This window comes from Lampris incognitus, chromosome 18, assembly GCF_029633865.1.
Source record: "Lampris incognitus isolate fLamInc1 chromosome 18, fLamInc1.hap2, whole genome shotgun sequence".
NCBI lineage: Eukaryota > Metazoa > Chordata > Actinopteri > Lampriformes > Lampridae > Lampris > Lampris incognitus.
Window position 1 is genome coordinate 4,578,262 of NC_079228.1, and position 24,144 is coordinate 4,602,405.

General features: G+C 46.5%; 1 protein-coding gene and 1 long non-coding RNA gene across 2 annotated transcripts in view; one reads left to right on the top strand and one right to left on the bottom strand.

The window, feature by feature from the left end:
* The first annotated feature begins 685 nt into the window (after positions 1-685).
* LOC130128519 (uncharacterized) lies at positions 686-2,732 on the top strand. The gene is made up of 3 exons (XR_008811915.1): positions 686-765; positions 814-892; positions 2,638-2,732. It is a non-coding gene; the product is annotated as an uncharacterized LOC130128519 (long non-coding RNA).
* sacm1la (SAC1 like phosphatidylinositide phosphatase a) overlaps positions 2,621-24,144 on the bottom strand; it is a 36,483-nt gene continuing 14,959 nt past the window's right edge. The window contains exons 8-20 of the mRNA XM_056298125.1: positions 24,023-24,124; positions 23,807-23,892; positions 23,517-23,600; positions 23,361-23,429; positions 23,194-23,273; positions 20,876-20,974; positions 20,561-20,699; positions 19,615-19,684; positions 19,420-19,492; positions 19,182-19,275; positions 4,998-5,090; positions 4,827-4,884; positions 2,621-4,735 (exon numbers count right to left, since the gene is read on the bottom strand). Coding sequence (XP_056154100.1) covers positions 4,599-4,735; positions 4,827-4,884; positions 4,998-5,090; positions 19,182-19,275; positions 19,420-19,492; positions 19,615-19,684; positions 20,561-20,699; positions 20,876-20,974; positions 23,194-23,273; positions 23,361-23,429; positions 23,517-23,600; positions 23,807-23,892; positions 24,023-24,124 — 1,184 coding nt within the window. The 3' untranslated portion in view covers positions 2,621-4,598. The remainder of the gene's footprint in view (positions 4,736-4,826; positions 4,885-4,997; positions 5,091-19,181; positions 19,276-19,419; positions 19,493-19,614; positions 19,685-20,560; positions 20,700-20,875; positions 20,975-23,193; positions 23,274-23,360; positions 23,430-23,516; positions 23,601-23,806; positions 23,893-24,022; positions 24,125-24,144) is intronic.

A 24,144-nucleotide genomic window follows, 5' to 3' on the forward strand; every position in this document is an offset into this window, starting at 1 on the left:
AGCATTGAAGAGAAACAAGTTCATGTACATGTTCCACAGCAAGCAAACACCTGACACGAGTACTCAGCAGCTGCAAGTCTGCAGACACACGGTGAGTCATGTTAGACACATGGTGAGTCATATCAGACATGGTGAGTCATGTCAGACATGGTGAGTCATGTCAGGTATGCAGACACATGGTGAGTCATGTCAGACATGGTGAGTCAAGTCAGGTCTGCAGACGCATGGTGAGTCATGTCAGACATGGTGAGTCATGTCAGGTATGCAGACACATGGTGAGTCATGTCAGACATGGTGAGTCATGTCAGGTCTGCAGACACATGGTGAGTCATGTCAGACATGGTGAGTCATATCAGACATGGTGAGTCATGTCAGGTCTGCAGACACATGGTGAGTCATGTCAGGTCTGCAAACACATGGTGAGTCATGTAAGACATATGGTGAGTCATGTCAGGTCTGTAGACACATGGTGAGTCATGTCAGGTCTGCAGACACATAGTGAGTCATGTCATGTCAGGTCTGCAGACACATGGTGAGTCATGTCAGACAGGGTGAGTCATGTCAGGTCTGTAGACACATGGCGAGTCATGTCAGACACATGGTGAGTCATGTCAGGTCTGTAGACATATGGTGAGTCATGTCAGACACATGGTGAGTCATGTCAGGTCTGTAGACACATGGCGAGTCATGTCAGACACATGGTGAGTCATGTCAGGTCTGTAGACATATGGTGAGTCATGTCAGACACATGGTGAGTCATGTCAGGTCTGTAGACATATGGTGAGTCATGTCAGACATGGTGAGTCATGTCAGGTCTGTAGACATATGGTGAGTCATGTCAGACACATGGTGAGTCATGTCAGGTCTGTAGACATATGGTGAGTCATGTCAGGTCTGCAGACACATAGTGAGTCATGTCATGTCAGGTCTGCAGATACATGGTGAGTCATGTCAGACAGGGTGAGTCATGTCAGGTCTGTAGACACATGGCGAGTCATGTCAGACACATGGTGAGTCATGTCAGGTCTGTAGACATATGGTGAGTCATGTCAGACACATGGTGAGTCATGTCAGGTCTGTAGACACATGGCGAGTCATGTCAGACACATGGTGAGTCATGTCAGGTCTGTAGACATATGGTGAGTCATGTCAGACACATGGTGAGTCATGTCAGGTCTGTAGACATATGGTGAGTCATGTCAGACATGGTGAGTCATGTCAGGTCTGTAGACATATGGTGAGTCATGTCAGACACATGGTGAGTCATGTCAGGTCTGTAGACATATGGTGAGTCATGTCAGACACATGGTGAGTCATGTCAGGTCTGCAGACACATGGTGAGTCATATCAGACACATGGTGAGTCATGTCAGGTCTGCAGACACATGGTGAGTCATGTCAGACATGGTGAGTCATGTCAGGTCTGTAGACACATGGTGAGTCATGTCAGACATGGTGAGTCATGTCAGGTCTGCAGACACATGGTGAGTCATGTCAGACATGGTGAGTCATGTCAGGTCTGCAGAAACATGGTGAGTCATGTCAGGTCTGCAGACACATGGTGAGTCATGTCAGACACATGGTGAGTCATGTCAGGTCTGTAGACACATGGCGAGTCATGTCAGACACATGGTGAGTCATGTCAGGTCTGTAGACATATGGTGAGTCATGTCAGACACATGGTGAGTCATGTCAGGTCTGTAGACATATGGTGAGTCATGTCAGACATGGTGAGTCATGTCAGGTCTGTAGACATATGGTGAGTCATGTCAGACACATGGTGAGTCATGTCAGGTCTGCAGACACATGGTGAGTCATGTCAGACATGGTGAGTCATGTCAGGTCTGCAGACACATGGTGAGTCATGTCAGACATGGTGAGTCATGTCAGGTCTGCAGAAACATGGTGAGTCATGTCAGGTCTGCGAACATGGTGAGTCATGTAAGACATATGGTGAGTCATGTCAGGTCTGCAGACACATGGTGAGTCATGTCAGGTCTGCAGACACATGGTGAGTCATGTCAGACATGGTGAGTCATGTCAGGTCTGTAGACACATGGTGAGTCATGTCAGGTCTGCAGACACAGTGAGTCATGTCATGTCAGGTCTGCAGACACATGGTGAGTCATGTCAGACAGGGTGAGTCATGTCAGGTCTGTAGACACATGGTGAGTCATGTCAGGTCTGCAGACACATGGTGAGTCATGTCAGACATGGTGAGTCATGTCAGGTCTGTAGACATATGGTGAGTCATGTCAGGTCTGTAGACATATGGTGAGTCATGTCAGACACATGGTGAGTCATGTCAGGTCTGTAGACATATGGTGAGTCATGTCAGACACATGGTGAGTCATGTCAGGTCTGCAGACATATGGTGAGTCATGTCAGGTCTGTAGACATATGGTGAGTCATGTCAGACACATGGTGAGTCATGTCAGGTCTGTAGACATATGGTGAGTCATGTCAGACACATGGTGAGTCATGTCAGGTCTGTAGACATATGGTGAGTCATGTCAGACACATGGTGAGTCATGTCAGGTCTGTAGACATATGGTGAGTCATGTCAGACACATGGTGAGTCATGTCAGGTCTGTAGACATATGGTGAGTCATGTCAGACACATGGTGAGTCATGTCAGGTCTGCAGACACATGGTGAGTCATGTCAGAGGTCACTTTATATCTGACGTCAAGAGTTTTACATGGGTTTTTGCCCATAATTAGAACAAAAAAAATGTAAATAGAAAAATATAGTAGTCTTCACAGGGGACCCAAACTAACTGATTTTATGACTTTCAGAAAACTTAAGTGGGTTTTTGCAGAAGTGGTCTCCGACAAATCAACTTGTTACATTATTTTATACTAAAGGCTGTCTGAGCTGTGTCAGTATGCAGGACCCACCTTCCATCTACTGACACGCCACGCCAACCTCAAATAATCCCCTCAGCTCCATATACAAACTACATTAAACCTGTAATTACAGAGATAAAATTTACAGACGTTGCAATATTATGCTCCTGGTCTTTTGATTTAAATGAACAAACAACAAGGTAGAAAATGAGCGGCTGTGTAAGTTCTGATGATGTTGGTCATCAGTTGTCCACCGAAAAGTAGGATTATAAATGGTTCATCATTAATGGCAAATTATATAATCATTTTGCCCGAATATTTGAAAAAGTAGCAAATCAACACTTATTTTTGTTTTAAATTGCTGTTATATATTGGTCTAAACTACGTGTTGGTGAAGTTCGTATGACAGGAATGACTCTGCAAGTGTGAAGACAAATAATTTCAAGCCTCAATGGCATGGAACGTGAACTCAAACAAAAAGAAAACAAATGCCCCCAAAACACTGAATTGTGAATCATTCCGAGTGAACAATTTGAAATCCAAAACACATCCGTCATGAAAATACAACAGATTCAAACATCTACACCCTCTTCCCTGAGGGGAAAGTTCTCCAAGTCCCTAAAACCATTATATTTCATTATAGTTCATTATATTTCATATACATTTATTATGTCAAGAACAGCACAATCTCAAAACTCTAAGTAGAACAACACACACACACACACACACACACACACACACACACACATATATATATATATATATATATATATATATATATATGTGTGTGTGTGTATATGACTCCTGGTTGAAGTGCTCTCACCACTAGTAACATGGTCATGTATGTGAGCAACTCATTTCGTAGTTCTCCAAACTGCAGATGGTTAGAGAAGTAGTAAGCACTTACCTACATAGAACCATTATACGTTCCAAGTATGTTGCACAATCAAGTTCTTGAGAAGACAGTCTCTGCACGTATTCCCCACCCCAGATAAGAGTCAGGTACTTTTGTCGAATAGCAGCTCCATAGCATTTGCTAGTTGTAAGGTGTGGAGACTGCTGACCAAGCCCACTATGTAGACCACCAGCAGGTTCCAGATCTGTTTCAACATGCCCTTGTTCAAGTGCTCACCCTCCATTAGCCACTACCTGAAATACATCATGCTCGTCTTGGAATGAAACTTCTGTTAAAACTGTAAACGCATCCTGTTCCTCAATTGATTGTGTGCCTTAAAAATGTACACCTTAAAATATGTTTCACATTGTACTTTAACGATGGTGTACAAATACTTCAAGGAAACACAAATTCATGTACAAGGTGCACAACTGTTCAGCATTATGTAAATGATAATATAGTGTGCAAACAGAAAAATGCCAAATTCCTTAATCAAGTATCAAAGACCCTCTGTACATAATAAAAGCCCTCAGCTCGCTGCTGCACTGACAAGACTGCTCCCTGGTGTCTTTATAACCACTTGACCACAGGAAAGGTGAAAATAAAATGTAAACTATCTGCAGAACGAATGTGTCTTGTACAGTTGCAGAGCAGAGGCTATGTATTTTTTTGCAAGCTGAGAATCGTTTTTCTTTTTTGGGGCGGGGGGCACAAAATATGAGTGGATATAAGTATGGACAGCAAACCAGTGAAAAGTTCAGTCCAAGAGCAAACAGCAGAAAGGATGATGATGAAGATGATGACGATAAGGTCGATGAGTTGGCTGGGTCCAGCTGCCTCACACACAAACATATATTCAATCCATCTTCTCCTTCTGAACCAGCTTAGGGGCATCTACAAAGTCTTGCCCATTAAACAAGATGATAGCAGCTGTAACTGCGCCAGCGACACCCCAGAACATCACGTACGCCAGGGTCTCGGTCCACGTGTCGCCTGGTGTGGAAGAACAACGATCAGTGATCAGAACAGCGTACAACACACAGACGGGTATAGAAATACATGAGCAGACGAGATGAGAGCTTACCGGCCATAAGAAGGCAGATGATGCTCATGGAAAACGCGACCACCATAATGATGGGGAGCTGCATGAGGAAGATTGAAACGTTGAGATTTATGTGTACAGTTTCAAATGCTGGAGGGATCGGTCATGTGCGCTGTAAAAAGTGCTACTATAGAGTAAATGCTGAGTACTAACTGTGAGGAACTTCCAGTCCTTCTGGATGCCGAACGGAGAAGGCCCATCTAATTCATCAACAGCATAGTTGCCCAGAAACAGATCAATGGAATCCTAGAATGAAACCGAAGAGGTTAGATTCTGCTGGGTCTTCTTTTGTGTCCGTTCTATTACCAAGTCTCAACAAAAATCATGATGATTTACATGCAAAAAAAGTTTTATTTTCGATACTTTATTTTTATTGGTAGCTAATCTGCAAATACCTCCTATATGTAAATCACGGCTGCGTTTACAGTGGCTTGTTTTAGTAGTTACTGCATGACAGGTCTTTTTCAGGACAAGCTTTATGGCACATAACATTTCTGATCCTCTGCCAAATGCCAAAATAAAAGGCAGGGAGCTACAAACTGGAAGAAGTGAAGCTGTTTGGGTAGCAAACAGATATGGTAGACCAACCCTTTGCCAAATGATGCTACAACCCTGAAATTTAAAACCCATGCTCAACCGTGTTTTTATATTCAGCATTGGCTCATTGATACCCATTACCATGGGTGTCAGCAACGTCAACAAAAACAATGATCTAATCATACTGCTGGTCTCTTCTTCCATTTCTCAGGGGTCGCCACAGCAGATTTGTGCCCTCCATAGCTTTCTGTCTGACGCGTCCCTCTCCTGCAGTCTAACCCTCCTCATGTCCTCCTCTATTTGGCCCCTCGATCTTTTACTTGGTCTTCTTCTTTTTCTTTTAACCATACTGCTGGTATGTAGCGCAAAACATAGCTTGTAGTCTCTCTACAATCTTATGTCCAGAGCTGGTCAACTTTGCAGACAAGAGAAGCATTTGTATGTCTGCTGCCTTGATAAATAATATACGTTAATAGCAAACATGCATTAATGTGGATTTCTCTCCAAATGTATCATGCTTTCACACTTGTCCACTTTGTTCCGGATGGATTGTAGCCACATGGATGTGGATCCATGCAAACAGTTCCTCTGAGCTTTCACACTAGAAGCGTCGCTTGAATTCCGGAATTTTGGTGATTTGTTACTTTGTGATCACTTGAGTTGATTCAACACAGCAACAACCAGGAAGAGCATCCGGACTTTCCAATGGTTATTCCTTAGATCTTATCTCATCTCACCTTCAGCCGCTTTCTCCGGGGTTGGGTCGCAGTGGCAGCAAGCTAAGTAGGGCACTCCAGATGTCCCTCTCCACAGCAACGCCCCCCTGGGGGATCCCAAGGCATTCCCAGGCCAGAATGGACATGTAGTCCCTCCAGCAGGTTCTGGGTCTACCCCGGGGTCTCCTCCCAGTTGGACATACCCGGAAACCTCCAAAGGAAGGCGCCCAGGAGGCATCCTAATCAGATGCCCAAACCACCTCAACTGGCTCCTTTCGATGTGAAGGAGCAGTGGCTCTACTCTGAGCTCCCTCCGGATGTCCGAGCTCCTCACCCTATCGCTAAGGCTGAGCCCAGACACCCTACAGAGGAAACTCATTTCAGCCGCTTGTATCTCTGATCTCACCCTTTCGGTCACTACCCAAAGCTCAGGACCATAGGTGGGGGTTGGAACGAAGATTGACTGGTAAATTGAGAGCTTTGCCTTCTGGCTCAGCTCAGTTATTCCTTAGATCAATTTTATAAACATGGATGCAGTATCAATCCCAGGCCCTTTTCCAAAGGGCATGGTCAAGAAGGATATTATTCTTCTTGTTCAAAATGTTTCCATCAGTGTCCATGTAGATGGAGCACTGTGGGTGAAAGAGCAATCCTCCATTTGGTGGGATACTGCACAGTGAAAATGCTCAACAACAGAGATTGGTGGCAAAACTGGAGTTCAGGATGTGTCAGATAACTTTTAAATGTCTTTGCAACACCTTGGGACTGAAGACTGGAAGGAAAGACACCAGATTTTGCAGGTGAGAAAATGAAGCTACATTAATAGTATAGTGTGATATTAAAAGGGCTGATAACAGTAAAATGAAAACACTGGGCCATTCACTGGTCTGGTGTTCAAATTATATATGCTGTGGCAAGTCTTTCAGCAATCTTCTTGTAAATATACTTGTTTTTCACACACCCACCCAAAGCAGATGGTACTAGACTGACGCAGATGGGTTCCACGGGGAGAAAGCCCTATTAGACACTTGATGAAGGACATTTCATTAGTTTAGGTGAACCACTTCGCTGTTGCCTGAAGGCAAGAAGGCCCTGGTTTTAAACCCGACTGAGTCTTTCTGTGCGGAGTTTCCTTGTTCTCCCCATGTTCATGTGGCTTTCCTCCAGGTTCCTGTTTTCCCCACATCAAAAGACATGCATGTTAGTACTCCTGCCACTGGACTTAGAAATGGAGTCTGTCCTTGACACTGTGGCTGCCTGTGAAATGCAGAGCACTAATTTCCTCACACGGATAAATAAATTTATCTTAATCTACTACTACTATTCATACTTCCCAGCTGGTCCCGTTAGGGGTCGCCACAGTGGATCATCTGTTTCCATCTCTTCCTGTCTTCTGCATCTTCCTCTATCCCACCAGCCACCTGCATGTCCATCCTCACCACATCCATAAACGTCCTCCTTGGTCTTCCTCTTTTCCTCTTCCCTGGCAGCTCCATATTCAGCATCCTTCTCCCAATATACCCAGCATCTCTCCTCCACACATGTCCAAACCATCTCAATCTTGCCTCTCTTGCTTTCTCTCCAAACCGTCCAACCTGAGCGGTTCCTCTAATATACTCGTTCCTAATCCTGTCCTTCTTCATCACTCCCAATGAAAATCTTAGCATCTTCAACTCTGCCACCTCCAGCTCCTCCTCCTGTCTTTTCATCAGTGCCACTGTCTCCAAACCATACAACATAGCTGGTCTCACAACCATCTTGTACAAACCCCAATTCCAATGAAGTTGGGACGTTGTGTAAAACGTGAATAAAAACAGAATACAATGATTTGCAAATCCTTTTTGACCTATATTCAATTGAATACACTACAAAGACAAGATATTAATGTTCAAACTGATAAACTTTATTGTTTTTTGCAAATATTCACTCATTTTGAATTTGATGCCTGCAACACGTTCCAAAGAAGCTGGGACAGGGGCAACACAAGACTGGGAAAGTTGAGGAATGCTCAAAAAACACCTGTTTGGCACATTCCACAGGTGAACAGGTTAACTGGAAACAGGGGAGTGTCATGATTGGGTATAAAAGGAGCATCCCCGAAAGGCTCAGCCGTTCACAAGCAAGGATGGGCCGAGGTTCACCACTTTGTGAACAACTGCGTGAGCAAATAGTCCAACAGTTTAAGAACAACGTTTCTCAATGTACAACTGCAAGGAATTTAGGGATTTCATCATCTCCAGTCCATAATATCATCACAAGATTCAGAGAATCCGGAGAAATCTCTGCACGTAAGCAGCAATGCCCAAAACCAACACTGAATGCCCGTGACCTTCGACCCCTCAGGCGGCACTGCATTAAAAACCGACATCATTGTGTAAAGGATATTACCACGTGGGCTCAGGAGCACTTGGGAAAACCATCGTCAGTTAACACAGTTGGTCGCTACATCTACAAGTGCAAGTTAAAACTCTCCCATGCAAAGCCAAAGCCAGATATCAACACCACCCAGAAACGCCACCGGCTTCTCTGGCCCGAGCTCATCTGAGATGGACTGACGCTAAGTGGACAAGTGTGCTGTGGTCTGACGAGTCCACATTTCAAATTGTTTTTGGAAATCATGGACGTCGTGTCCTCCGAGCTAAAGAGGAAAAGGACCATCCAGATTGTTATCAGCACAAAGTCCAAAAGCCAGCTTCTGTGATGGTATGGGGGGTGTTAGTGCCCATGGCATCATGGGTAACTTGCACATCTGTGAAGGCCCCATTAATGCTGAAAGGTACATACAGGTTTTGGAGCAACATATGCTGCCATCCAAGCGACGTCTTTTTCAGGGACGTCCCTGCTTATTTCAGCAAGACAATGCCAAGCCACATTCTGCACGTGTTACAACAGCGGGGCTTCGTAGTAAAAGAGTGCGGGTACTGGACTGGCCTGCCTGCAGTCCAGACCTGTCCCCCATTGAACATGTGTGGCGCATTATGAAGCACAACATATGACAACGGAGACCCCGGACTGTTAAGCCACTGAAGCCGTACATCAAGCAAGAATGGGAAAGAATTCCACCTACAAAGCTTCAACAAGTGGTGTCCTCAGTTCCCAAATGCTTATTGAGTGTTGTTAAAAGGAAAGGTGGTGGAACACAGTGGTGAACATGCCCCTGTCCCAGCTTCTTTGGCACGTGTTGCAGGCATCAAATTCAACATGAGTGAATATTTGCAAGAAAACAATAAAGTTTATCAGTTTGAACATTAAATATCTTGTCTTTGTAGTGTATTCAACTGAATATAGGTGGAAAAGGATTTGCAAAGCATTGTATTCTGTTTTTATTTACGTTTTACACAACGTCCCAACTTCATTGGAATTGGGGTTTGTATATAGGGAGAAAAAAATCCGTCATCCAGCTTTTGAAAAGCATGAGAAGAGTAAAGAGCACATGAACATAGTGCAAACTATTGATAACAGGTACAGCCAGGCTCAGACATCCCTCTCCCTCTTGACACGTGGCAGGACAAACTGAATGAAGAACAGCATCAAGCACTGTGTCATATTGTTCTGTTGGCCTTTCACAAAGCCAACCATGTACGCCCAATGCGTTCATATGAGGAGGATATTGATCTTTTCAAGAGGCTTGGAGTTAATGTCAGGAGTGCATCACGAGAAGGGGGGACCCGCATCATAGAGCATCGCATACACATTCAGTTTAGAATTGAGTGAAAAATTGAAGGCAGCTGAATTTTGGGGCGTGCTCTTTGATGGATCAGAAGACACAACACAAGTGGAGCAGGAAATTGTGTACATTGTGTCTGTGTCTAGCTACGGAGAGTTTACCTCGGATTTCCTTGGTTTAATTAATTTGGGTGGGAACCAACCGGCACAGGACACAGTGAACGGACTGGAGCAGCTCCTCCATACTTGTGGTTTAGGGGATCAGTGGAAGACGAAGTTGGTCTCGGTGTAAACAGACGGAGCAGCAGTCAATGTTGGAGTTTACAATGGGGATGCTCCCAAATTGCATCAGATGGTGACGATCGGGGATTCCATGTGCAAATTCTGTGTACTGCCCACACCCTCGAGGACTGCACAAAGTCAGCTGATCACATGGTACCATACTGTGAGCCATTTAATTGCTCCGTTGTCAAGTTGCTGAACTTTTATTTACAGAGACGGGGCACAAAAAGAACAGAACAATTAAAAAAGATATGTTATGAGACTGGCATTGCCTTTGTGAAACTAGCAAAGTTTCACCACATCAGATGGTCTGCACGGAGACAAGAGACTCTGTTGAAAATATGGAGGCTGTTACCTGCCATTGAAATTCAAGCGGCTACAAGTGATGACAGTGACCTAAAACGTATCTGCACAGAGGGTTTTCAGTGTTTCCTAGCCAACATGCTGGACCACGGAAACATGTCACAGTTCACCTCCCTCAGGTTCCAACAAGATAAATTGACTATTGGTGAATGCAAAGATGAGCTCATGGTTACTGCTGGACAGCTGACACTACTGCTTGACAGTGAAGCAAGTACAGGAAAGAGACTGTTTCAAATGCTGCTGCTGACAGGGGCGAGGCTGATGTATTGAGAGGTCTAATTCATGAGTTTGAAAGCAGATATGAATCTCTTAAGTCATACGATCAACTTTTCATTTTTGATCCTTCAACTTGGCCTCAAGAAATGCAAGACCTCCACAGTTTTGGCAACACAACACTTACTAACATCCCCCAGAAATATGAGGCCAGCTTGTCTGTTGACAGAGACTCCACAGTAAGAGAATGGATGTGTTTAAAGCAAGCAGGAAAACGTTTGGCAGCCTCCTCTGTTTCTGACTTGGTCAACACAGTGAGGTAATCCAGATAGTTGCTCCAACATTCATAAAGTCCTTCTGTTACACTGCCCTTGAGCAGTGCTGCATGTGAGAAGGGATTTTCACATCTCAATATAATAAAAAGCAAGTACAGAGCCACCTGTCAGACTCTCGCCTCTCATCCCTGATGCACATCCCTTGTCTAAGATGACAACAGAGACTTTTGACCTGAAGCCAGCTGTTGACTTATGGATGCAAACAGCTAAGCGCAGACTCAATCAGGGAGAAAGAAGTAGGCCTACATCTTCATCTGCTATGTTTGAAAGAGGAAGACAGTGAGGAGAGCAGTCCGGAGGGTAGTGATGACGACAGCTTGTAGAATAACCGTGCCACGTAAAGACCGAGTACCAAGCAACATCTCCGGGTGCTCTCTTGAGAACCAGACCAAAAAAGTTACTTGCACCCCTGTCTGTGGTGCTCTTTCGTGGCATGAAACCATACTGCTGCTCGCTAATCATCACCTCTCCTCTTAACCTAGCTTCTATTACTCTTTCCCATATCTTCATGCTGTGGCTGATCAACTTTATACCTCTGTAGTTGCTACAGTTCTGCACATCTCCCTTGTTCTTGAAAATCGGTACCAGTATGCTTCTTCTCCACTCCTCAGGCATCCTCTCACTTTCCAAGGTTGTGTTAAACAATCTAGTTAAAAAATCCACTGCCATCTCTCCTAAACACCTCCATGCCTCCACAGGTATGTCATCAGGACCAACTGCCTTTCCACTCTTCATTCTTCTCATAGCTGCCCTAACTTCCTCCTTGCTAATCCACCACACTTCCTGATTCACTATCCCCACATCATCCAACCTTCCCTCTCTCTCATTTTCTTCATTCATCAGCCCCTCAAAGTACTCCTTCCACCTTCTCACATCCTTGACCACCCTAACTTGCTGCACATCCTTCCCAGCTCGGTCCCTCTGTTTAGCCAATCGGTACAAGTCTTTTTCTCTTTCTTTAGTGTCTAACTGTAACGCCGCATATTTGGACCCAATTGCTGAGAAGAGGCAGAGGCAGTTGGTAAAGTACGAAGTCTCTTTACTGGGCTTCAGCAAAACACAAAATAACAAAAGACTAGTGCCAAACAGGGCAGGCAATAAAGCAAACTCGAATAAATATAAAATACAAAAACTCAGCAAAACACTCTCTCACAGAGGAAGCAGATGAGGGTTCAGGATACAAGAGCTTCCGCAGAACGACGTGAAGCCTCTCCAAGACTCGACCCCGAATGTCTGCAAAACACAGTCAAATAGTCCCCAGCACAGGTGCACAACATCATAGGTAAATCAAGGAGACTGGGCGCAGGTGAACCAAAGAACCAATCAGGAGATGGGAGAGCCCAGATCACAGACCATGACAGGTGCACATAATCACAGGCCAACCAGTACGCAGGTGCCACTCATACTGGCTGATTGTAGGCCGATAGGGAAATGTCACCTGTTGGCTGCTGATCCTCTGGCCAGTGATCGTGTCACTACCCCACTCCGAGGGATGGGACCTGATGTACCCACAGCCTGGCCCACGGCGCTGGAAACTGTGGATGAGGGTCGGGTCCAAGACATCCCGCGCCGGAACCCAGCACCGTTCCTCCGGCCCATAGCCTTCCCAGTCCACCAAATACTGGATGCTGTGACGCACCTGGTGGGAGTCCAGAATCCTCCCAACTGTGTGGGCAGGCAGCCCATCGATCCGGTGAGGAGGAGGCGGGGGTGGGACGGGAGGAGACAGGCTTCAGGAGAGATACATGGAACACCGGATGGACCCGCATGGAAGCAGGCAATTGCAAATGGCAGGAGACTGGACTGACCTGTGCCACCACGGCGAATGGACCCACGAAGCATGGAGCCAGCTTTCAATTCTCCACCTGCAGTGGGAGGTCCCTGGACGACAACCACACCTTATCCCCCGGCTGGAAGGAAACCGCTGGCCGCCGCCGTCGGTTGGCCTGCTGAGAATACCTGGACCTGGCACGTAACAGCGCAGCCCGGGCCCTCCTCCAGGTCCACGCACACCACCTCACAAAGTCGGCTGCTGTTGGAACCCCCACTTCAGCCTCCTGGTCCGGGAACAGTGGCGGCTGGTACCCCATTTGGCACTAAAACGGCGACATGCCAGTTGAGGAGGACTGCAAGGTGTTGTGCGCATACTCCGCTCACAGCAGTTGCGAGCTCCAGGAGGATGGGTTGGAAGCAGCCAGACAGCGCAGCATGGTCTCAGATCCTGGTTCACTCACTCCGTCTGCCCATTGGACTGAGGGTGGAAGTGATGACAGTGACCTAAAACGTATCTGCACAGAGGGTTTTCAGTGTTTCCTAGCCAACATGCTGGACCATGGAAACATGTCACAGTTCACCTCCCTCAGGTTCCAACAAGATAAATTGACTATTGGTGAATGCAAAGATGAGCTCATGGTTACTGCTGGACAGCTGACACTACTGCTTGACAGTGAAGCAAGTACAGGAAAGAGACTGTTTCAAATGCTGCTGCTGACAGGGGTGAGGCTGATGTATTGAGAGGTCTAATTCATGAGTTTGAAAGCAGATATGAATCTCTTAAGTCATACGATCAACTTTTCATTTTTGATCCTTCAACTTGGCCTCAAGAAATGCAAGACCTCCACAGTTTTGGCAACACAACACTTACTAACATCCCCCAGAAATATGAGGCCAGCTTGTCTGTTGACAGAGACTCCACAGTAAGAGAATGGATGTGTTTAAAGCAAGCAGGAAAACGTTTGGCAGCCTCCTCTGTTTCTGACTTGGTCAACACAGTGAGGTAATCCAGATAGTTGCTCCAACATTCATAAAGTCCTTCTGTTACACTGCCCTTGAGCAGTGCTGCATGTGAGAAGGGATTTTCACATCTCAATATAATAAAAAGCAAGTACAGAGCCACCTGTCAGACTCTCGCCTCTCATCCCTGATGCACATCCCTTGTCTAAGATGACAACAGAGACTTTTGGAAGCCTGAAGAGAGGCTGGCAGTGGCCCTGAGGTGGGAGCAGAAGGCCTTCCAAAAACGGGAGACAAACTGAAGACCACGATCTGACACCACATCACGAGGAAAGCCATGCACGTGGAACACATGCTCCATCATCAAGACTGCGGTCTCCTGAGCAGACGGGAGCTTGGCCAGAGCAACGAACTGCGCCGCCCTGGAAAACCGATTCATGACGACCAGGATGACGACTTCCCCTCGGTAGAGGGACGTCGGTGATGAAGTCCCATCGACAGGTGGGACCAGGGCCAACGTGGGATAGGCAATGGGCAGAGCAGGCCAGGCGGATGCTGGCGTGGGGACTTCTGCTGGGCACAGGCGATGCAGGCTGCCACAAAGGAGGAAACGTCCCTCTGCATGGTTGGCCACCAAAACCTGCGGCCAACGAACTCCAGAGTCCTCCACTCTCCTGGATGGCCCACCAGACTTGTGGCCGGACTGTAGGGGGCACATACAGACAGTCCTGAGGGCTGCCCCCAAGCCATGGATCAGTGCGCTGTGCAGCCAGCACCTTGGTCTCAATCCCCCACAGGACCAGTGCAATGATGCGGGATGGGGCCAGGATGGGCTTGGGCTCAGCACTTCGTCCTGTAGCATCAAACTGACGAGACAGTGCGTCGGCTTTGGTGTTTTTACTGCCCGGGGGGTAAGACAATACAAAGTCAAACCTATTAAAGAAAAGAGCCCACCTGCCTTGCCAGGAGTTCAGCCGTTTGGCACTGTGGATGTAGGACAGGTTTTTGTGGTTGGTCCAAACCACAAACGGATGCCCCGAGCCCTCCAACCAGTGCCGCCATTGTTTCAGAGCCTGCACTACTGCCAGCAGCTCCCGGTCACCAACGTCATAATTTCTCCCTTGTGGGGTTGAGACTCCAGGAGAAAAAGGCACACGGATGGAGCTTACCATCCGCGGGCACTCGTTGGGACAGGACGGCCCTAATGCCCACCTCCGACGCATCCACCTCCACAATGAAGGGCAGCGCCGGTCAGCATGGATGGTGACGGGCTTGATGTGAAGCATTGTTTGAGCCGGGTAAAGGCCCGGTCCGCCTGGGGGGGTTCAGCGGAACGGGGAGGACTTCTTCTTGGTGGTGTCATTTATCGGAGCCAGGATGGTGCTGAAGCCCCAGATAAACCTGCGATAGAAGTTGGCAAAGCCCATGAATTGCTTTCCCTGCCTCACTGTTTGGGCTGGGGCCACTCCGACACAGCTCGCACCTTCTCTGGATCCACTGACATGCCGGAGGGGGAGAGGATGGAGCCCAGGAAGGAGACTGTGGTGGCATGGAACTCATACTTCTCCGGTTTGACGAACAGTTGGTGCTGCAGCAGCCTCTTCAGGACCCTGCGGACATGCTCCTGACGGGTCTGGGAAAACACAAGGATACTGTAAAGATATAAAAAACACGAACCTTTCCAGCATTTCCCGCAGGACATCGTTGATGAGCACCTGGAAGACGGCTGGGGCGTTCACCAAGCTGAACGGCATCACCAGATGCTCGTAGTGGCCCATGGGAGTGACGAATGCCGTCTTCCACTCGTCCCCTTCTCAGATCCAGATCAGGTTGTAGGCACTGTGCAGGTCGATTTTGGTGAAGATGGTGGCCCCTCGGAGATGTTCAAAAGCGGTGGCCAGCAGAGGGAGAGGGTACTGGTTCTTGATGGTGATGGCATTCACGGGTCAGTAATCTATGCAGGGGGCAAAGTGTGCCATCCTTCTTCCCCACGAAGAAGAATCCAGCAGCTGCTGGGGAAGTCGATGGCTGGATAAATCTCGTCTCCAAGGCCTCCTTAATATACTGCTCCATGGCAGCAGTCTCTGGAGCCGAGAGGGAGTACAGGTGTCCCTGAGGAGGGCTAGTGCCGGCACAGAACTCAATAGCGCAGTCATAGGTGCGGTGCAGAGGAAAGACGATTGCCCGCTTCTTACTGAACACCTCCTGTCAGGCCAGCATATTCAGGGGGAACATTGGCTAGGTCAACAGGCTTGGTCTCCACTGACACTGTGTGCCGGGGTTTCTCCTGAGGATCCTTGAGGTGGAAAAACTGGCAGAGAGGGCCCCACCCCTCCAGCCGACCTGCGGTCCAATCCAGCTGTGGGTTGTGTAAGGCCAGCCAAGGATACCCCAGCACCAGAGGATAGGCAGGTGAGTCGACGAGGTGCAGGGAGATCTCCTCCCAGTGACTCCCCTCCAGGACCAATGTGACAGGGATGGTGCAAAGCCGGACCTTGCCAGACCCCAGAGGGCGGCTATCAAGGGCTGTCACGTTAATGGCCTCCTCCAAGTGTCGGGTAGGGACGCCCCACTCCTGGGCCTGGGCAATGTTTAGCAGGTTACCGGCGGCAGCCTGAGAGCCCCAGTAAACAATGGCGGACAACAACATACAGGGCTGGGGAGAAGGAGGCATGGAGACTCGACCAGTCAGAATCTCACCGGCTACTGGCGGATCTTGTCTTTTGCTGGAGCCTTGGGACAGTGGGCGACGAAGTGGCCAGCCTCCCTGCAGTACAAACAGCAGCCCTCTCTCATCTGGCAGACGCACTCCGTCCTTGACAGACTGGCCCCGCCGATCTGCATGGGCTCCTCTGCTCCCAGCAGAAGGGAGGCTGCTGCAGACACCGAAAAACGGACAGTAGGCTGAGTGGCATAGGCACTGAGCTGAGACCCATGGGCGCCCCGAGCCCTCTTCTCCCTCTGCCGCTCACGGATGCGATTGTCCACTCAGATGGCGAGTTTAATGAGCTCCTCCAGGTCGTCCTGCTGCTCCCTGGCGGCCAGCTCATCTTTAATGTCCTCCGACAGTCTGTGTTGATAAACGGTGAGGAGGGAGGCAGTGTTCCATCCGCTCTCTACTGCCAGCGTGTGGAACTTGACAGTGTAGTCAGCTACTGTCTCTCCTCCCTGTCGCAGGCCGTAGTCACTTGGCTGCAACCTGTCCCATCACAGGGTGGTCGAAAACTCGGCGCAGCTCCTCCATGAAGGTTTGGCAGGACTGGCAGGTGGGCGCATGCTGTTCCCACAAAGCAGTGGCCCATGTCAAGGGATGTCCAGACATGAGCTGTATAATAAACGAGACCTTAGCCGTCTCGTTTACAAACTTGGAGGGCTGAGCCCCAATGGCTAGCTCACATTGGACCAAGAACTGGCAGCGGGTCTCAGGTTCACAGAATAGTTCTCTGGGGGGGCAGGTTCGGTTCTGGGAGTCGGTATGGAGTAGAAGGCTGGTCAGTAGAGGTGGTCAGGTTGGGCGTTGCTGACACAGGTGGTGCTGTCTGGGTGGGCTGTAGCTGCTGGAGAGCAGTGGTGAGGCAGGTGATGACGGCCATCATCTGCTGCTGTTGAGCCTGGACCTGCTGCAGCTGGGAGCAATCCGCTGTCAGCTGCTGAAGCGTGGGCTTGATCGCTCCAACAGACCTGGAGATGGAGCGGATGCTTGCCTCCAGCGACTGCAGCTTGGAGTGCCGTTCGCCCAGAACTGCACCTTGGGTGGTAATGGTGGTGCGCAACTGCTCTAACTCTGCTGGGTCCATGTCTGGTCGAGTCTTGCTGTAACGCCGTGTATTTGGACCCAATTGCAGAGAAGAGGCAGAGGCAGTTGGTAAAGTACAAAGTCTCTTTACTGGGCTTCAGCAAAACACAAAATAACAAAAGACTAGTGCCAAACAGGGCAGGCAATAAAGCAAACTCGAATAAATATAAAATACAAAAACTCAGCAAAACACTCTCACACAAAGGAAGCAGATGAGGGTTCAGGAAAACAGGAGCTTAGCAAAAACACTCTCTCACACAGAGGAGGCAGATGAGGGTTCAGGATACAAGAGCTTCCGCAGACCAACATGAAGCCTCTCCAAGACTCGACCCTGAATGTCTGCAAAACACACAGTCAAAGAGACCCCAGCACAGGTGCACAACATCATAGGCTAATCAAGGAGACTGGGCGCAGGTGAACCAAAGCACCAATCAGGAGATGGGAGAGCCCAGATCACAGACCAAGACAGGAGCACATAATCACAGGCCAACCAGTACACAGGTGCCACTCATACTGGCTGATTGCAGGCCGATAGGGACCTGCAAAATGTCACCTGTTGGCCGCAAATCCTCTGGCCAGTGATCATGTCGCTAACCTCTCATACAACTCACCATATGCCTTTTCCTTTGCCACCTCTCTCTTCGCTTTACGCCGTGTCTCCTTGTACTCCTGTCTACTTTCTTCATCTCTTTGACTATCCCACTTCTTTGCCAACCTCTTCCTCTGTATAATTTGCTGTACTTCCTCATTCCACCACCAAGTCTCCTTGTCTTCCTTCCTCTGTCCTGATGACACACCAAGTACCTTCCTAGCTGTCTCCCTCACTATTTCTGCAGTGGTTGCCCAGCCATTCGGCAACTCTTCACTACCACCCAGTGCCTGTCTTACCTCCTGCCTGAACTCCACACAACAGTCTTTCTTCTTCAACTTCCACCATCTGATCTTCAGCTCTGCCTTCACTCACTTCCTCTTCTTGGTCTCCAAAGTCATCCTACAAACCGCCATCCGATGCTGCCTAGCTACGTTCTCCCCTGTCACCACCTTGCAGTCTCCAATCCCTTCCAGATCGTGCCTTCTACATAAGATATAGTCCACCTGTGAGCACTTTTCTCCACTCTTGTATGTCATCCTGTGTTCCCCCTCCCTCTGCTTGAATTTATCTTAATGATAAACGTTAATAATTTATTACCATTATTATTAATTTGAAAACAAGTTTGCACTTGTTTGACCTGTAACTATTAAAAGTTACAGCCATTGTTGTGATAATGAATACAAATTCAATGTTTATTAGATGCTAAGTTATGAACTATGAATAATTTTGATAAGGCTGTTTAAATTTGGGATTTGTTTTGTTCTTTTTACTGTTTTCAAGACATGTGGCTCAAAAAGTATAGCGCTTATATTATGCGTGATGTAGAAACTGCTTGTTATGCCTGTGTTTAGATCTCTACTTTGTAGAGACCATAACATGCGATGCCGAAACACATTAAACTAATTATCAAGAGCTAATGATTTCATGATTTTCTATGTTGTTCCTGAAGAAAATTCTTGTATATGTTTACAGTGATTTTTGGGCCATCGTTGGCTTAACTTTAGCACCACAAGAACTTTGAATGTAATTACTTTTTGGAGGGTTGCCAAAGAAATATGCTTCGGGAATGACAGTGGCTTTAATGTTTGTGAAAACTGTACATACTTGTCTGAAGCCATCAGAAAAGTTGTTTTTGTAGTAGCGGATCATAGAGTTCCAGCCATCCATTAGCAGGCCCCATCGGGTCCTCTTCCCTGTCCTGATGTACAAAAAAGTAAAGAGCAGTTAAAACGGCAGACCAAACAAGCAACCGAAACCATCCTACCGCTGGACAGTACATTCTACACGTGATTTGTCTCTCAGTGTGAAGGTGGGTGTGGGTGAGGTGATGGCATTACTGTACCTTGTGAAGTCCGTTTTCAAGGCTCCAGTTCCTGCATACTGTACAGCGCATGCATTAGCATTGTCAGCCCATGCTGGTTAGAAAGCAAACGCAGACAGAAGTCAGCATGTGACACCTTCAGACACTGCAGTCAAGTTTCCATGACACAGTTACTGACTGTACAGGACAAGGATCAGCCATGGACAGGTGGCTTACCATTCTTGTAGATCTTCTCAAAATCAGCCTGCTCGTCAATTCGCTGGCCCACATTCAGAATTCCCATCCTCTGTGAACATTTAGAAAACACACACGAACAAGTGACTAAAGCCCTTTCTGGATGGGAGCAGTTTCTCAAACCATATCTGAGATGTAATAAATAACACAGGACATCTGTCTTTTAATGTACCTGTCCGGATGGTGACCAAATCGCTGTAGTTTCTTCCTAGTATGACGCGGGTAGGAGTGGCTAGTCTCCAATGTGTGCGTCACGTGATGACTTGGGTATAGTGTTATTTTTTCCCCAGGTATATTCTGACAAACTACATGTCTTTCAGCACAATGACAACCTAAACTTAACCACTAACATATCTACTATCTAACCTCAACCACTGTTTCAATATAACCCTCAACCCAAATCCGCACATTAATGTAACCATAGGGGGAATTTGTCGGGATGCAGCTGGGGTAAAAATGATGCATGTAAAGATGACAGCCAACATGTCAAAGAAGGCGGCTAAACTTCAGCACTGGAGAGGGGAGGAGATGTTCATTTTAATTTCTGTTTACAGCAAACCCAAATTCCAACACTGACTTGAAAATCGGTTTTAGGACAATTCAAATAATAAAATGGGCCTATGGTATCCGATAGCAGTCAAAACGTATTCGCAGTAACAAATGTCCACAAAGATTTCTGTACAGACGGCATGATGTTTCTCAGAGTACCCCCGAGTTTGACAAAGGACAGTACGTAATCTGCTCCATCATTTTCACCAAGGAGGTGTGTGAAAAACAGACATTGCTGATTCGAGTGGGATGAAAATCACTGGTGCATTTGTGTTACACGAAAAAACCCTGACCTCCCCCTGAGAAACCACTCCCGTCCGGATGGGGTTTAAGTTTGGGTGACGCTTTACAGATTCTTGGTCTGTTGTAGTGTGGTTACCTGAAGCTGGGACTGGAGGCAGCGGCGGGCCAGAAGGCTCTGGATGACATTTGTCCTGTCCAGGCAGTCCATGCAGTTGCTGCGGAATGTACCTTTTTGTAGGGCCACAGTCTTTCCCTCTGTGTTCACCATGAAGTAGCTGCAGAGAGGCAGAGTGACAGACACACACAAGGTGAAAAAGAGAAAGAGAAGAAGAGACAGAGGGGTGGTGACGAGACAGATCAGAAGAGGGGGAAACGTTTTTTTTCCCACATTGTTAAGGTTTGAAGACTAGTAAGTGGGTTTGAAAATTCAGTGTACACAATGCTTTGTTACCTGTACTCATCCTGGGTCTCGGCTACAGCGTCAACCAAGATCTGGAGACGCTCCCATCTCATCCGGCTGCACTCTTTGTGGAAGTCAAACGCCAAGTACCTGGGCACATTAGACCATTCAACAGTGTCAGTTTTATGGTCAGTATCAACAATGACAACGACAACAACAAACTTTATTCGTATAGCACATTTTATATATAGGCAACACAATGTGCTTTAAAAAGATGACAATGCAATCCAAACGATCTTTAAAAGTGCAAATGTAGAAAATAAATGTGCACATCAATAGTTGTTAGTGCAGTTATACAGGAATCAGAGCAGAATATACAAATATCAAAATATACAAACACATTCACACACGCCAAGAACTTAGTCGTAGGCTGTTGTAAAAAGTAAGGTTTTTAACCTGCTTATAAAAGTGTTCAGTGTGGGGGGCCTCTCTCAGGTCCTCAGACAGGGTGTTCCATCTACTTGGGGCGTAAATAAAAAAGGCAGCTTCCCCTGCTTTAGAGTTAGCACAAGGGATGGTTAAGAGACCACTGCACCTTTGGACCTGAGTTTTTGCCGGTTTGTATCTAAGTAGCATGTCTTTATAGACTGAGGTGCAAGGCCACTTAGAGCTTGTAGCTGCTGCACAACTGATTTTGGGAGGCCAGTGAATAGTCCATTACAGTAGTCTAGTCTACATGTTATAAATGCATGGATTAATTTTTCAGTCTGATTTTGATAGAAAGCCCCTGATCTCGTGAGGATGATTGATAAGGCTCATAAAATTTAGATCGCTGTCTATGATTACGCCCAGATTTCTAGCTTTGCTTTTGCACTCCAGAGACAGAGAGCTGAGACGAGCTGCAATTCTCTGTCTCTGAGTCTTTGCACTAAAAATGAATATTTTTGTCTTGTCTTTGGTCAGTTGTAAAAAGTTGTCTGACATCCACAGATTAATATCATCAATACACTTAGTTAGGGAATGTATGGGATCTCAGGTCATCAGGAGATAGTGATATGTACAGTTGTGAATCATCTGCATAATTATGGTAATTTTATTTTGTGTTTCAGTATAACATGCAAGTAAGTAATAGAATAATAATAATAATAATAAGTAAAGGCCAAAGAGGAGGTTTATGGATGTAGTGAGGGAGGACATGCAGGTGGCTGGTGTGGCAGAGAAAGATGCAGAAAACAGAAAGAGATGAAAATGGATGATTCTCTGTAGTGACCCCTAATGGGAGCAGCCGAAAGTAATAGTAGTAGTAGTAGTAGTAGTAGTAGTAGTAGAACATGCGAGTGGAAGCATATAAAGATTAAACAGTAGTGGTCCAAAAATCGAACCTTGGTGTACCCCACACATAATACCCACTTTGTCCGAGGCAAAGTCTCCAATGGACACAAAAAACTGGTTGTTCTGGAGGTAGGTTCTAAGCCAGTTCAGAACTGGGCCAGAGAGGCCAACCCATTTTTCTAATCTCTCCAGTAAAATTTCATGGTCAACAGTGTCGAAGGCAGCACTGAGATCCAAGGGCACCAGAACAGTTAATTTATTAGAATCTTTATTCATATACAGATTGTTCACAACTTTGATAAGTGCTGTCTTTATGCATGCTCAATTCTTCTTCTTCTTCTTTTGGCTTGTTCCCTGTTTCCCAGGGGTCGCTACAGCGGATTTGAAAGTTTCCATCAGTACCCTGTGAGGGCACAGCACCGATGGCAGTCTTGTCAATCTGCATAATGATTCGGCAAAATTTTACGCCGGATGCCCTTCCTGACACAACCATTAACCCCATGGACAGCACAGGTAAAGGGCTGGATGCCATCCCAGTATTCATGGACTTGCACCCATGCCTGTCGCCATCTTTATGCATGCTCAATAATCCAAAATAATCAAAAACAAAAACACTGAACTTGGGGTAACATTCATGGAGGTTCATCATTGTGACATTTCACAACGCAGCATACCAAAACATAAACAGTCTCTTAATTGTCTCTTTAGCTGGTCACTGAGCAACCCTCCAAAAACTTCCAACACAGATGTGCAATATCAGTGGCTACGAATACAGAAAAAATATGCAACCTCTGTGAAAAACTATGATCAAAATGTGGAGGCTCAGCAGGTAAAAAAAAACAAAAAACAATTTTTAACCTTCTTTATAATTTCGGTGACCTCAATAATATTTCCAGGACATTTGTTCATTTTCGAAGTGTCTTCCATAACTGGAACCTACCAGGTTTTCCAGAACCCATGGGAACCCTCACTTAGAACATGACTGAAAATTTGAACAGTGAATATAAAATGATGAAAATGTACTGAGTGACACTTACTTGACCATGTCATTGCCCATGCTTGACACCATCTTGGCAAACGCTTGCTCTAGTGGCTTCTCTGAGCCCTTCTGGTTAACCTGAATGGAGAACATAACACTCATTTTAACATTTTGCATTATTCTTTTAAAAGCCGAAATAAGCAAACACTTCCCAAGATGACATACCAGGTTCAAGATAGTTTGCTTTCCATAGATTAGGACCTGAGAGTCAAAATGCCTCTGGAAGCCATCAGTCTAGAAAATAATTTTCAAAAGTTGTTAGCGTAACAATTTTAGTATCATCACAAAAAAATACTTTGGAATAAAGATGCAAGTTCTTACATGATTGGTTTTGCTGATGAGTGGTTGCGGTTTGTATCTGAGGTTGGGCCTCTGAGACCAGAAAAAGGGCATGGAACCTCGTGTCTGTCAAAGTACACAAAAGATTTATTGGAACTTCATTTTTATACCTAACTTCTTCCAAAATGCTACACTAATTTAGCTACAACAAAGTTTGTACTTCGTACTTTGAAACCATGTATACTTTTTCAAGTACCCAAAAATAGGTAGAAAAAATTTTCAGTATATATTTTCCTTTTCAATTGTTCATGTCACAGATCCCAAATACTTGCCTGCACAAATGACGCTCTGGCTCCTTCATACAAAACAATCTGCTCCGTCTCCACAAAGTTAGCAGCATGGCCCTCTGAATCAATGCCTGTGGAAAAAGTGAGGGGCAGAAAACACTGCCATTACAAAAACTCTTAGCAAACCCCACAGCCATTTCCCAGTCTTTTCTCCAACCAACAACTGACTGATCTCTACTGACAGACCCGTTACTGCGCTACCTCTGATGTAGTATCGAACACCAGCCCGGAAACAGCTTCTCCTCGAGATGAGGATCCACTCAAAGATCTTCCCATTGATGCGACATGGCTTCATAACGATGACTGGATACGAAGGTCAAGGA